Source organism: Channa argus, chromosome 16, assembly GCF_033026475.1.
Source record: "Channa argus isolate prfri chromosome 16, Channa argus male v1.0, whole genome shotgun sequence".
Taxonomy (NCBI): Eukaryota; Metazoa; Chordata; class Actinopteri; order Anabantiformes; family Channidae; genus Channa; species Channa argus.
Genome location: NC_090212.1, coordinates 1,786,121 through 1,802,764, shown reverse-complemented (window position 1 = coordinate 1,802,764; position 16,644 = coordinate 1,786,121). Strand labels below are relative to the sequence as shown.

Genomic DNA, 16,644 nt, shown 5'->3' with positions numbered 1-16,644 from the left:
TGCATGAAATGTAGTGAAGTCTAGGTGTGAAGTGAAAAATGGAAAGACTGAAGCAGAAATACCTGAATATTACCTAAGTACCTAATTAAATGTACCTTCCACAACTGCAGCTAAAGAAATTATGTGATTAAAAATGATCTATAGAGTATGAAGGAGGCATCCTAACAAGAGCACCTGAGGTGATTCTTATACAAATTTGCAAAAATGACCCTGAGAAGCATCCAGAGTCTCTGAAAGACATCTTTCTAAATCACAGCTTGAATTTCTAAATTAATCATATTTTCAAGAATCTCCACACAGAAACTAAAACCAACAATTAATCATCTCTACTCCCATTTGTCAATCTGTAACTTGGATTATCTTGTTTGTCTCCGACATCATGCGGTTGCCAAAAAAACGATTAAAACACATCATCCAGACACACTGATGAATAAACTAATCCAAACCACACACTAACAGACACTAAGCAGGACTAGAGTCAATTCATTGATAGTACAAGTGTCTGTAAAATTAAAAAAAAGTTTTGCTTTAGGAGGAAATAGGATGTCAGGGCCAATTGCAGTAAGTGCAAACTTGTCTCATACGAACAATCTCCTGTTGTGTGCTACGTGTGTGAAACTCTGGCCAATGTCTGGAGTCGTTGTGGGAAATTGGCTTTTGAGTCACGTGACCCTAATGACACACACAGTCACACACATAACCAACACCTTTTGAGGTGTTAATGAAAATACAGCATAAGTAAATACATTGTTTGTCGCAGCAAAACGTATAAATTCCTGTTTATAGCAGTATTAGTATAGTATTTAGGCCTTCAAAAGTTTGAAAGGAGTCAAGTGGCTTATCTCAAGTGACAATAAAGAAGCCGTGATTTGTGACACAACCTGCCCCCTTTTCCTGAGCCCAGCCATTTCTTTGTGTCTGACCATAACCAAACCCCTAAATTTGACAAGTCGTAATCCAGTGTTTCTTCGTGGCACTATTTTTTAATGTTTTTAGGTAAACAATAGTGCCATGTTTGTATCTAGTGCCAAAAAGGTTCCATTTGAACAGATGCCTGCCTCCCTAGGGGTCTCTCTGTCCTGATGGTCTTATGAGAACGCAGGGACGAAGGACCTCTGTGGGCCTAAAGGTTGGAGGACGTGTTTGAAGTTAAATACCGGGGCCCGTCAACCAGTCGCCCAGAACTAATGAAAGCCTTTGAGAATAGAGGTGAAAAATTAAGCAACAGCACTTTTGGGATAAGTCCATGTAAGAGGGACATTAAAGATGAATTTTAGTCCCCTCAGTTAGTGCTGGTCTTCTCCTCATGAAAAGTGATCTCTGTAATAATCTGAGCAATAATCAGACAGCACTCCTCTGACTACACTAATCACACACTTTGAGGCATTCTGCTCTTCTTCTGTAATTGTCCATATTTGCCTCTCTCTCTTCTCCTTTTCTCTTCCTCCCTCCCTCTTCTGTAATAGCTGTGATTTAATTTAGCTATTTAACCTGTAATTCCAGCAATATTTATTGAGAAGCGAGGGGGAGAAAATTGGGCCATTAGCCGCCCCAGATGAATACACTGAGATGAAAATGAACGCCGCTAACTGCCAGTTGACCTTCGCACCGGATTTCTAGCCGTTCTCTCGCTTTCCTTTTTTTTTTTTTTTTTTATTAGCAGCAGCCACAGTAATTATGGCAAATTGAATCATAGTGAAAACTGGAATCAGTCAGTAATGAGAGTTTTATACTGTGTGAAAGTGAAGCGGGAAGGAGGAGCACAGAGGCAAGAGCCACTGAAGAATGTCACTGTATATTGTTTCTATTTGGATGTTTCTCCTCCATATGGCTGCTGCTGGAGGGGACACACACACACACACACACACACACACACACTTCAGAACATCACAGTTATATTTATAATGTCAGATTCTCACACACTGTGACTACACATTATCACATTTTTTTTACTCTGCAATGACACAACTTCAGCTGTCAAAATATGTGTTCGTGTGTGTGTGTGTGTGTGTGTGTGTGTGTCCATAAAATGATCAGCTCTTTTAAAGAAATGTGAGGGGAAATAGAATGCAACTTTTATCACCCTCGACAGCACACATTTTCCTTTCCCTCACTTTCTGTATCACTGTGAGTTTGTGTGTGTGTGTGTGTGTGTGTGTGAGAGAGAGAGAGAGCCAAACAAAACACAGGCAAAGGGCCAAGCTGCACTTCCACTGACAGAGAGAGGCTTACAAAGCACCACACACACACACACACACACACACACACACAGCAGGAGCGATATGTAAAAGAATGATTTGGTTTGAGTCTCGCTGACAGACTGAAGTCACTTCTGTCTGCCAGCACCGTATGTTTTACATTTGTGACACTGATTTTATTCCTTATATTCTTAGCTTTTGTGTCCGAAAATCTAAACGCTTTGACACCTGTGTATGTGGAAGGTTTGGTGGTCCTCTCAAAGAAATTATGTAAATTTGGAAGCAATTGTTAGCAGTTATTATAATTTATTTTGCAATTTGTTGTAAAAAATGTTCTTTTACTAGTTGCATTATTACAAAAATCCAAAGAGTTAATAATAATAATGGGCATTTGAAACTAACTCTGAATGATTTTTTTTAAGCATATAAATGATATGGTATTGTAGCACATGATATCAGGGTACATAAACGCATTAATGAGTCTAATTATCTCTCAGTGTCAGTGGCTTGATTTAATAGCTTTTAGAGATGCTACATTTTAGCTGGCTTTACATGAACTCATGCGGTACGTTGCCAACATGTTTTGAAATATTTAAGCCATGATAGCATCTTATTACTGTCATGTCAACTATACTAGTTATGCATTAACTTCCTTCCTCTGTCTTGGTCTGCTGTCCTCCAGTTTGTCTCCACTGCCTGAAAGAAGACAAAACATTTTTAAACACCTCATGCCTTCCTGTTTTCCATCCCAATTATTCACGTCTTGCATTTTATTTATTCTATCTATTCATTCACCATTCAATCGAGTTCCCAATCTATATCTTTAAATGTAATATCTCACTGACATGATGCATTATGTTAATTACAACTGGGATGTATCAGAGTGTCAGCTGTGGCAACGGTCTGTACAGCACAGAACATAAATTAATATCTGATATGACTAAATGTGGGGCTAACGAGCTTCACACATATTACATTTAGCTGACAGCTTTGAGTGTTGATGCTTCAGAGCAGGTTTTCACAAGAAACAACAACAATAAAAAAAACAACGTAAGTATTAACACAGAGCAGAAATATACTGTTAATAGCAAAAGTTGTGCATTAAGTTAGTACCTGAAATAATACTTGAAGCACTGAAAGCAAATTGACTAATTATGCAGAATGACATGTCATTGTCATTTTTAGCTGGGTGGCTGTAACATGAGCCTACAAACAAACAGAAATACCATAGTAAAGACACAGGATGCTAATCCAAACTGGTTGCGAGGGGTGTGTGTGTGTGGGGGGGGGGCACAAAATTTTGTGTAGCTAATAACAAATATTTCATTTATATTCTTTTTTTAAGCTACATACTATAAGTATTTTTTTTGTTTGGTTATTGACGATGTGCAGCCTTATTGTGTTTCCTTAGCTTTAAAGACTGCTAATGTGATTTGTGGCCATTATTTATACAATTACTGCAAAAATACAGTAAAAAAATGATATGGTTTTGGTTTATTTTACTCTACATTACATTTATTCTTTTCTCCTGTAGCACGGGAAGTCGTGTTTTAATTTGTTTTTGTACAGTTTCATAGTTTTGTCATAACTTTTTCGTTGTGTGAGTTTTTGTCTGTATTTAATTCAGTGGACTGAATGTATATTTGCCTCTGATATAAAGTCTATGTATTAAGTAGCTCAAGTAAAGTAGAAATTCCTTTACTGTACTCGACTTTTACTTGACTCTTTAGTTACTTTCCGCGACTGAACTTATTTGAGAGTTACCACCGAAGCCCTGATGTCATGGTAGATAATGGTTTCCATTGCAGCACTGTTTCAGCAGTTATTTGCAGTTGTTGGGATGTTAAAGCAGAGCACTGACTCTTCTAGTTTCAACATTTCTACAAAGAGAAAGCTGGATGTGTGGAACAGAAAGTGAACTCATATAACCTTTACAGAACTGTGGAGAGCCCCAAACAACCCCCCTCAGCACCTCCCCATCCCTATCGATGTCTCTTTCTCTCTCTCAGACACACACGCACGAAGCCCACACTTACTGTAAATGCACATCCAGTAGGTTATAATTCAGACTGTATGTGTGTGAAACACAAACACACGGAGAGAAGAGAAAGGAGGAAAGTATTCTTTGCAGATGCAGAGGAGGGAGTGTGTTTTCTCATTCGTCCCCCACTCCCCACAAAACCTCCTCAACCTACACACACACACACACACACACACACACAACACTCCATAAAACATGGGTCTCTGCATTCTACCAAATAAAGTGATGAGCAGCTCCCGCTCGCTCTGTTTTTTCATATGGAAATAGGAAATAATGGGGTGATTAAATAGAGTCGTATATTAAAGTACAGCTGACATTAGAATTAGCATAATGTGCTCTCGCCTCAGGCTGCATACTTTATTTGCCATCTGCGTTGGACTCCCTTCCCCCGGGATTGCGCACACACACACACACACACACGCGCACACACACACTACTCCACCAAACAAATACCATGACCCGTTCCTTCCACTGTGGCCAGAGAGAAATGGCACATTGAAATACAGAAATACTCACTAGCGTGCTCGCTCCCTCTCTCGCTCTCGCTCTCTCACACACACAAACACCCACACACACACACAACTGTTGTTGTGTTATACTCATGGATCAAGGAGTCAAGCGAACAGAGAGAAAAAGGGAACAAGTGTGTCTGGAGTCTTCAGCAGTAAAACATGTCTGCATGTCTGTGAACATAGGGACGGAGAACAGTGCGGACAAAAGCTGAAACATGGGGAGCTGTTATTTTCGTTGTGCGTGTGTTTTATGTGTGTGTGTGTGTTTGTGTGCTGTCCACTATAATTAAGTCAAAGGCTTTACAGGACTGTGAAGGTGGACAGCTGTTCTGCCTCTCACTCCTTAACACACACACACAGGCAAGTGAGAGGGAGCGTCTCCATGAGAGGACGTTACTGTGGAAGTTTCATGTCCATGTAAATTATCAATTGCTGAATTATTAAGGGAACCATTTTGATTTTCCGCTGCGTTTACTCTTAAGCCAAAAAGATTAAATATTGCTCAAATATCATAGATTTATAGATTTGTGTCTTTTTATGCTTTTCCAAAGCATTTTGTAGTAAATAGCATATAAACACAAATTTTAATCTATCAAGCTTTAAAAATGCAATATGCATCTTATTAATAATCATTAATTTTATTTTTCCATTTGGAATGCAAATAAATTCCTCTCTTATCAAACAGGCACTTAAGCAGAGAAGAGCGTATACTTACTGTAGATGTGTGAATACACAGACTTTGATTCTTGTTGTAGACATCACATCTATAATTAAACCACTAAAAACATTTACATACAGCCCACATGCCTTTATTAAGTGTGTGCTGTGTAGCTTCCAGACACAGCCACAGCCACACACACACACACACACACAAACACCATACATAACTAAGTGTAACAATTACAGCAGCATATGTTTTCCCTAGTATGTGAAATTAGTGTAGTAGGTCACGACTACAAGCTTTCATTTAATAAATATGAGTGCGAGAACAAGAGTACAATTACCATTATCTATCCCTCCACCCCTCCAATAATCCACTTGCTCCTCAGTCTTTTCAGTCTTCCTTAGTTGTATTAATAAGCTTGGTTGCGTCTTATTGTTTTGTATTGCATTGTATTTCTTTTAATATGCTCTGCCCTGGGTGTGTGTGAGAGAGAGCAGATCTTCTTCTTATATACTATGAATTATTATTACTTTTTAAATTCCCTAGAATTTATAATTCTAGGAAATTTATAATTCTAGGAAATTAGGAAGCTGTATTATGTTCACCGTATGTGATCATTGGTGCATTTTGTGGTATCAATTGATTTGTTTACAGCATCTAATTAAGATTTTACTTCAATACAACTTCACCTATTCAGATAGAGCTTATGTAAAACCTTAATTTGTTTAGGTCACCAGGTCTCCCCGCAAGTTTTTGATAAAATGTACACACCAGTTAGGGTCCTAAATAAATATGTTAATTTATAAATGCTCTGGTGGCTCTGGGGGGGGGGGGGGGGGGGGGGGGCAGTTAGGGAGGGTAATAAACACATTTTCTAAATGTTGTATTTAACCCACATTATAAAATAATGAGGACTGATACATTTAGTTTAAAACACAGATAAAAGCACCTTTCGAATGCTAATAACTTTGCACCATTTGTATTTGCCTTCTAACACCTATTGAAACCGGATTTTTTTATTTTCGTTTATTCCATCCAAGAAGCTGAGACATTTGCTAGTGTGTAATTAATTTTCCTTAAATAACTCTTGAGGCTGCACATCCTCCATGTTCACCAATATTACTTTGGCATCTCTAACTTGAGCAAACATTACAGACGCTCTCCTTGGAGCAATTCCCATGCTTTTGAAATCATTCACTCAGTCGTAAGTGCACACACACACTCACATGCTGTACTTCTACCATCATGCTTATTGTACGTGTAAGTCCAGATGCAGACACATGCATGGTCATACACATGCTGTAGTCATTCCGAAGTTCGTAGTGGATGATCCACTCGGTGCTAAGTGAGAGATTAAGCAGCTCTTAAAAAGGGGATTCAGTGTTGGCCAATTGAGTGCAAATGTGAAAATGCACTTGTCACAATCATGATAAGTACGTAGCATTTATGTGACAACATGAATAGCCTCGACCTATCCAGCATTAGGCAGAGCATAAAACAACACTTATCACATTGCACTGCTTTTCAGCCAGGGGAAATATACGCTTATCTAAAAATCAGTTATTTGAAATTTCAATTGTGGTTTGAGTTTCATTTTGTTGTTGACAAATGCTTGTTATGTCAGACGTGCTTATCCCATCCCTGACTGCAGTAACACTTAGCAGCCAAGAGCGGAGTAAGATTGAGGAGGTCTCAGCTGCAATATTAAATTCCTTTTCTTCGTGTGTTGCAGGTGGCAGGGACGAGCCTTCCAGCTATATATGTACCACGTGTAAGCAGCCCTTCCCCAGCGCCTGGTTCCTGCTGCAGCATGCCCAGAACATCCATGGCATCCGCATTTACCTGGAGTCCAATCCCTCCAGCACAGCCCTCACCCCACGCATCACTATGCCTCCACCTATGGGCAATGACTCCATTCCACAGTCACCCCTCACCAACTTTCTTGGTGATAACAACCCCTTTCATCTCTTGGGTATGACGGGTCCCCTGCTTCGGGAGCCTCCCCCAGGGTTTGTGGAAAACCGCCTTCCCAACACGCCTCCATTCGTCAGCCCGCCTCCCCGACACCATCTGGATCCCCATCGACTGGAACGCCTTAGTGCAGAAGAAATGGGCCTCATCTCCCAGCACCCTAGTGCCTTTGAACGGGTGATGCGGCTAACACCCATGGCCATGGAGTCCCAGTCCATGGACTTCTCCAGGCGATTACGCGAGTTGGCAGGGAACACCAACAGCTCCACACCACCACTGTCACCTAGCAGAGCCAACCCTATGCACCGACTACTAAACCCCAACCCCTTCCAACCTGGGCCAAAATCTCCCTTTCTTAGCACACCACCCTTACCGCCAATGCCCCCAAACAGCACTACCCCTCCCCAAACACAGAACAAAGTCAAGTCCTGTGAGTTCTGCGGTAAGACCTTTAAGTTTCAAAGCAACTTGGTGGTGCATCGACGCAGCCATACTGGAGAAAAACCATATAAGTGCCAGCTGTGTGACCATGCGTGCTCTCAGGCAAGCAAGCTTAAGCGCCACATGAAGACTCACATGCATAAGGCTGGATCCCTAACAGGGCGCTCAGATGATGGATTGTCTACCACAAGCTCCCCAGAACCAGGAACCAGTGATGTCACAGGTGAGGCCATGAAGAATAGAGATGGAGACTTCCATGGGGAAGGGAATGAGGAGGAAGAAGAGGAGGAAGAAGAAGAGGAACTTGAGAATGAGAGTCGACCAGAATCTAACTTCAGCATGGAGTCTGAGTTCTATCGGAACAGAGAGAATGGTTCTAAACCACCATCAGAGGAGAAGTCATCAATAGGCCTTGAGAAGATGGTAGAAGGTGCGGGACTCAACTCTATACAACAGTACAATAATCTGATTGTTGACAATCGTAAAAGGATCCCTTTTTCCAAGAGGGGCTCTGATGGCCAGCGGGACACTGGGGATGAGGACTCTGTGGCTGGCGAAATAGACCACCACCGGCAGGAAGAGAGGACAACCATTAATGGCCGGAACTGTGGTTCTGGTGACTCTTTCTCAGGCCTGTTCCCTCGTAAGCCCACCCCCATCACCAGCCCTAGCCTGTCCAACTCCTCAAATAAAAGGATCAAAATTGAGAAAGACTTGGACATTCCCCCAGCTCCCCACATCCCTTCTGAGAACGTGTATTCCCAGTGGTTAGTGGGTTACGCTGCATCACGTCATTTCATCAAAGACCCTTTCCTAGGCTTCACTGACTCCAGACAATCTCCATTCGCCACCTCCTCTGAGCACTCATCAGAGAACGGCAGCCTGCGGTTCTCAACGCCTCCAGGTGACCTGCTGGATGGTGGTCTGTCGGGTCGCAGTGGCACTGCTAGTGGGGGCAGCACACCCCATCTAGGTGGAGGCCCCGGGCCGGGCCGGCCTAGCTCCAAGGATAGCAGGAGGTGCGACACGTGTGAATACTGCGGCAAAGTGTTCAAGAACTGTAGCAACCTGACAGTGCACCGGCGCAGTCACACTGGCGAAAGACCTTACAAGTGTGAGCTGTGCAACTATGCCTGTGCCCAGAGCTCCAAGCTCACACGGCACATGAAGACACATGGCCAGCTTGGTAAGGAGGTCTACCGCTGTGACATTTGCCAAATGCCCTTCAGCGTGTACAGCACTCTGGAAAAACATATGAAAAAGTGGCATGGAGAACATTTGATGACCAATGAGGTCAAAATTGAACAAGCAGAGAGAACCTAAAGTCTACTCTGCAAAACTCTTTGACTTACAAAATAAACAAAATGGGGTAGCTGGATACTCTTTCCCTGAAATATTAATTTTGGGTTAATTTTTTGTTTTTGCCTAAGAAACTGCCAACTGAGAAAAAAAAGTGAAAACAGAGATCCTAACACCAATCGAAGCTGTCTGAACTGCCTCCTTTGGTGTTCTTTTTTAAGCAATCAGTTAAGTTATAACATATGTGGAGCCTTTAACTGTGCAATAATTTCTGTATTTATTGGATTTTGTATTTTGGCATGTGCAGGTACATTTTTATTTAGGCATTTTTTTTTTTGTTTTAAAATTTGTTTTATGTTAATCTGTTTTTTTTGTTTTGTTTTGTTTTGTAAACCACATGATATCCTGAGAGTTTTCTAGAAGACAAAACATCCATTTTAAGTCAACATTTTTGGCCGCTGCTTGTAGGAAATTGTATATTAAGCTAAATGTGAGATTTCTTGAAGAGACGCAGAATTCAATCTTCAATTTCAACGTGGCGTTAACTGAGAATGCTAGAATTAGTCTATTTTGTGTGATGATGATGATAAAGATGATGATGAAACGCGGACAACAATCCTTTGGCATTGTAGCATGAACTGACTCTAAAACATGTCGAGATAATTGGATATGTAGCACTGAGTGTCATATTTGACAGTAAATGTAAAATCAAAGAGGATCCCAAGGTTCATAAACCCTGTCTCCTCCTGAGAACATCACAACCAGCCAGAAGAAACAGATTCTAGATAAGGCAGCTGCTGACTGGTATTTAGTACCAAGCTCTGACAACGCTATGACAACCGTCCTTCATTTCTTTATTTCTTCATTTCATCCTCCACTTACTACCATCTTACCTACATTCATACATCTATGTATTATATTTTGCATGAAGCCATATGATCTACGGTATATTATTTATTAGGGGTAAGCTGAGCATGAAGCCATGCAAGAAAAGTATGCATTAAGAGATGGCAAAACGAGAGTGAGCATAGGGACATCTCAGGGTGAGCTTAACTACTTTTTCTTTATTTACCCACTCATTCCTATGTTCCCGAGTCATTTCCATTTCATGATATGTTTAAATAATTAGAGATGGCTGTGTCCTGGGCTGCATTCTTTCTTTCCCTCTGCCCCACTCTACCTGGCAATAGTCCAGGCTTTACTCTCATTTCCAAGTAGGCACAGCTTCAGTTATGATAATTAATGTAGTGAGCATTAGACGTATGGTTACATACACTTTAACTGGATTTCTGCAGAAAGTGTACTTCTCAGTTTTTATTTACAAAATTTATAACAAATAAAATCAACATCCCTATGCATTTGTGCTAAAATATAATACAATTTGTTGAAATGGGATAAGTAGTCATTGTTTTGTATCATAAAATCTGATTAATCAAGTCACTTCTCCATATTTAGGAGGCCTTCACAGGTTTCACAGTTATTTGTGGAATGCTGGTGGGAGAAGAGGATAAATGTATCAGCGTGTGCTGACTAATTTTAAGAAAAGCAGCCTACATTACTTTGCTCCATACTCTGTTTATTTCCAATATCCTATCATGGTTTTCTTTCATAGTGGCACTTATTTTATTTGATTGTATTTTGAAATCTGATCTGATTTGAATGCTGTCAATTAAGAGCTCTTAACAACAGACCCGCACTTTATGATTTTTCCGTCCGACACACACACAACCACACACAGACACAGACACACATACACACACACAAACACCTGGACAGAAAAGGTACTAAAGGGTCTAGAGCTTGTGATCTCCTGATGCTGAAGTGCCCAGGGTTGTTAGGCTTGGCTTTCCCAATGCTGGCACTATAAAATGATTAAAAGATATATAAATATATATATATTTGGGACAGTTTTTATACTGCCATTGAATTTGACATGCGTGTGCCTTGAATAACGATCTTCCTATTTATTGTCTCAGACAAATGCAACGGTTTTTATGAAGCATCAAATTGAATATGGAAAAGAAAATTGTAAAATATTGTTTAACATAAACATGTAATTTGACATTTCAACAGAATTATTTAAATTAATAGTGCTAATGAAACAATGCTGACTTTAGGTTTAGGAATACCCAGCACAATACTCATGTGTCTGTGTGTGTATATATGTATGCATATGTACATATAAAGGCACAAACCTATATATAGATATATATCAAATTTCTCACTCATAAGGACACAAGTCCCTCAACAGAAAAATTCCAGGAGGGGACATAAGCCACAGAAAAAGTCAAGGGAGAGACAGGAAAATCAGGAACAGCTGAAACTTAAAAAAAAGAAAAAAGAAAAAAAAAAGATTTTAGTGCACTCTGTCTTAAAATACGTTTACAGTATTGAAACAAGTAAAAGGGTAAAATAATAATTGTGTGTATGTGTGTTTTGAATAATTTTTTTTCCCAGTTTATGCTTCTAAAGTTTCTCTGAATGCCGTAGTGGCGATGTGTATATTGTTTTTTTATTTTACTTTTCTTTTCTTTTTTCTTTTTTTTTTTTTTGGTGACGGGGTTTTAGTATATATATATAAATATATATGAATATATATTACATTTTTCTTGTTTACTGTAAAAGTATACCAGTATTTGTAATATTGGAGAATGCCTGGGCATTTTACAAAAATAGAAAAAAAGGTTGTTTTTTATTTTTTTATTTTGCAGTCCAATTTAAATTGTGGGTCCCTTAAAATGTTTTTTGTCACTGTAATTGTAAAAGTCTTAAGTTTAGTAACTTTATTCTGCCTTGGGTGTAATGAAATAAAAAAATAAATGAATTAAAAAATGACTGACCTGTTACACACTTGCATTTTGGTTGGGTGGGTGGGTGGTGGGGGGGGGACTCTGTGGGTGCTCGAAAGAGAGGGAGCTTTTCTCCCTTAGAAGTGACAGAACACTGGTTCTGTTTTTCAGGAACAAACACACTGAGTATCCTGACTTGTATCTATATTTTATTTTTCTTCTGGAATGGATTATTCTTCATGTATGGTTTGAAATACATGTGTAGGCACTTGCTGTCTTTTTTTTTTAACTAGCAGGCTGTGTGCATCCTTTGTGAATAGGGTACTCCAAGTACCTGCGGACATCTTACTCTTATACTGGGGGTGCTGGGGGAGGGTTGCTTCATTCCAATGGTGAACATACAATTCACAGGCTGCCACAATCTACTCTCCCTCTCGCTGGGCGGGGAGAACCAGAACCTGATGAATCTGTACTGTAATGAATCTGTTGTACAAAAGACGATCAAGAGAAAAGGTTGTGTGACGGCCTTTTAGTGACAAAAACACAAGTCGATGTTTTGTTTACCGCTCCACTGGTTGTACATAGTTTTCTATGACTGCACTGTTTTCAGATTGTTTGAAATTTTTTTTTTTTCTTTTCATTTGTTTGTGATTTCTAACTGGCACTGGCGGTGACTTCCTGTGTGTTGGGGATGTGGGATCTTCTTTTTGACTTTTGTGACCTCCATGTCAGTTTTCAGGCACATGCCTACGCCCGTTGATATTTCTCGGCATGAGAACAGAGCACAAATACAAGCTGTTACAATTCTCCATCCTCTGCTTGTTTGTCTTATTTTGTTCTTTGAGCTGGTCCGAAATACACGAACCATGGACACAATAAAACACAGTGTCACTCTAAAAGGGTTTAAACACAGAAAATACAACAACAAATAAACTACCAACACACTGCTGCTGCTGCTTATGCAAATCCCAACATCATGAGAAGTAGGGTTGAAGTGATGAAGAAGAGCCATGTCTCCTAAAAAATATTTACGTTTAGAAATAAAATGCAACTGCAAATAAGATTTTTAGGGAATGTAATTGCAACGTTTCTATTAAAATAATAAGAAAACATTGACAATTAGTGTAAATAGACAGATGCAAATACACTGTTCCTAGATTATGGTGCAGTGCAACACCCAAGCATTAATTAACTTAATTAATTGCTGTTTCTAGGCATTAACAGCAGTCGTTAACTAATAAACTAAACCACACTCTTTTCTAACCTTCACAAATGTGTTTTCTTCTCTAAACCAGGCTGATCAAACGTCCTTGTGATTTCCTTTCTGACAGTGAATGTAACACCTACTTTAGTAGGTTACTTTACGTTCCCTGCAAAACATAATCATCATAATCGTTTGAAGTTTAGTCGCATAGAAACATAATTTGTAGATGCTAGGTTTCGAAAAAGAATTGGCGCCCATTCAGATCTGATCCCATAAGCAAAGGAAAAATGAACTAATTCATTAAAGTATCAGAAAATGTACTTTTAAACGTAAAAAATGCTAAATGCTTTAAAAGTTAAATGTAATAATATTTAAATGCAAAGGGGTCAGTGCTGAGTTGGAGACTTTTAGGAGTGTGCAGTATTGCTGTTTATTATGCTGCTTTGTCAGTGGAATGCAGCCAATGAATGTAGTGTAGTCAGTAACAGAATATAACTTATAAATAAATCTCGAGTGTAGTTTTTATTTTCGGAGCATCTCAATTTAACATGAATCCATCACCAGAAGCAACTTGTAACACTCCAGTTGTTCCTTCCATTCACTGTTACTTTGGTTTACTACTAAATTCAGGTCACACACACACACACATATCAGAATACTATAATACATCAACTTGAGGTACGTTTTATAACCTTTTGAGCATCTATAATTAGACCTGAAAATTTCAGCTGTTAACATTATATGTATTCATTCATGTGTCCAAGAAATTAAGTTTCTTTGCAACTAAACTGCACCAAAAACGTAATAATAGTAATCCGTGACCTGGACATCTGAACAACAAACTGGATGTTAAACTACAAGTTTGACTACTTTGAAAGAAAACATTTTACTAATATGTTCATTATCAACTTATGTTAGGTTTGTCACTTATCTAATAATTATCAACATATCCTCATTGTATCAAAAGAAAGTGTAATCCATTTATGTTCCCCGCACAGTGTATTTGTTTTTCCAGTTTAGTTGTATAGAAATGGAAGCTGGTTTATGAACCATGCTCTGTATAGTAAAAATGAGCACACGTGTACTTTGGAGTATGGAGTATGAGTGACCTACACATTTTAATGGTCAACTTTCACATTTAATACTTTAAATATTTGCAGTTTGCAGTGATGTCACTAACAAATTGCTTTTCTATGTACATTATGGTTATATTAAATCGAAACGGTGAGTGAAAGCTCTACTAACACTATATTTATTTCAGATATCAGATAGTTCTGACAAGAACAGTAAACACTTCAGAATTCACTGTTACTTCGTTGGTGTTGCACTGCAGTCACTGAAAAGATTCTTTCATACATATACACTAAGTAGATTTGAATTTGCTCTGAGAGTCTATAATTAAATCTGCAACCTTCAGTGAAAACATGTCTAACCCTCTAGTTTATTCAGCTCATTTAAAATCACTGTGAACACAATTATCATCCACAGTAGCACTCTTTTCTCTTGTTTGCTGCTCTGATTGACATCTCTTGTCAAAAACTTCAGAGGTGGCAGTGCTACTTGTTAAAATGTTGAACCTCGCCATCAATCAGTGGGGCTCAATATTTTTCAAAGACCACAATGAATAAATGACACGTTTTTTATAATTAAAGCTGATTCTAAAGAAACAGATAGAATCTTTGGTCAGCTGAAGTTTTGAGTTCTATTAAAAGCAACACCAAACAGACAAGTACATATCATTTATAGTTTTTATCTCACAAAGCACCTTCTATGACTGTGAATGACGACATTTACAATGAAAATTCAAAAATCTACATTGATACTAGTTCCGTCTATGAAATAATGATTCTTTGTATCACTAGTAAGAAATGCCATATTTAACAAAGACTGCACATTGAGGCAAATTAGCTCCCAAAAATTAGGTTTTTAACACTGTCATCACCTGCTTCGGTTCAGATTTTGTCTCTCTCTGATTTTGATTTAATTTGATATTTCCATTTCCACAGTGGAAGAGGAAGAAGAAAAGAAAAAAAAAATTGAATATGAAATCCAGACCCACAATTAGTCTAAGGGAGGCAGGAGTGCGGCGTCGGACGGACCAGGTCGAGTTGTGATTTGGCTTGAGTTTCAAGGCAAATGGGTAATTAAGGCTTTTCCCTGGCTGGCCTGCACTTTGAAGTCCCCTACAGGGGGGATTATCCCAGCCAAGAAAAAGAAAGTGAGCGCGAAGTAATGAGACCTAGAAAGGGGGGGTGAAAGGGAGAAAGCAAGTAGTGAAGCCTCACTTAAAAGAGAGATTAAAAATGACAAATCATTTGAATATTGCTGAAATGATAAAATATGAATCACATGGTATCACAGGTAAAGCAACACCCTAAAAGTTTAAGTGTAACAAAGCAGTGACATTAACATTAAGATTACAGCTAAAATAATCACAAATTATTCATTTAGACCAGGTCAAAATAGTTTAAAATTTAGGGAACTAATCATTTTGAGTCATGTTTTTAAGCAAACAGCTGTTTAAAGCCTTAGTTGGCTTTGGATATGAATGTACTGTTAGTGTTTCAGAGTAACGTGCTGAACATTTATGAAACATAAAATTTGAAGATGTCAACTCAGACTGGGGGCGGCACAGTGGTGGAGTGGTTAATGCTGCTGCCTCACATAAATCTGCCTGGTGGCTGCAGCCTTTCTTTCTGGAGTTTGCATGTTCTCCGCGTGCTTGTGTTTGCTTCCTCCTGGTACTCCGGTTTCCGACCACGGTCCAAACACATGCATGTTAGGTTGATTGGTGAATCTAAATTGCCTGTACGTGTGTAATTGAATAATCTCTGTGTTGACCCTAACACAGAGTGGAGACCTGACCAGGGTGGACCCTGCCTCTTGCCCTATGACACCTGGGATAGATCACATTGTAGGATTTATAAAATAATTTATTCATAAATTCCTGCGTAAAATAAGTATTTGGTCAATAAAAAACAAGCAAGATTTCTAGCCCTCACAAACCTGTAACTTCTTCTTTAAGAAGCTCTTCTGTCCTCCACTCCTTACCTGTATTAATGGCCCCTGTTTGAACTTTTTATCTGTATGAAAGACAACCTCAAACAGTCAGACTCCAAACTCCACCATGGCCAAGAACAAAAAGCTGTCGGAGGACACCAGGAGCAAAATTGTGGTCCTGCACACGGCTGGGAAGAGTGAATCTACAATAGGCAAGCAGCTTGGGGTGAATAAATCAAATGTAGGAGCAATTATTAGAAAATGGAAGACCTATAATGTCATTGATGATCTCCCTCAATCTGGGGCCCCAAGCAAGATCTCATCCCATGGGGTCAAACTGATCATGAGAACGATGACCAAAAATCCCAGAACTACACGGGGACCTGGTGAATGACCTGCAGAAGCTGGGACCAAAGTAACAAAGGTTACCATCCGTAACACGCTACGCCGACAGGGAATCAAATCCTGCAGTGCCAGACGTGTCCCCCTGCTTAAGCCAGCACAGGTCCACGGCCATCTAAAGTT

At 39.3% G+C, this 16,644-nt stretch overlaps 1 protein-coding gene across 2 annotated transcripts in view; it reads left to right on the top strand.

The window, feature by feature from the left end:
- The window catches only part of bcl11ba (BCL11 transcription factor B a), a 46,331-nt gene extending 33,607 nt beyond the window's left edge, over positions 1-12,724 (top strand). For both annotated transcript variants that reach the window (XM_067479952.1, XM_067479953.1), the window contains exon 3: positions 7,148-12,724. In XM_067479952.1, the coding sequence (XP_067336053.1) occupies positions 7,148-9,150 (2,003 nt within the window). In that variant the 3' untranslated portion in view covers positions 9,151-12,724. The remainder of the gene's footprint in view (positions 1-7,147) is intronic.
- Positions 12,725-16,644: the final 3,920 nt, after the last annotated feature.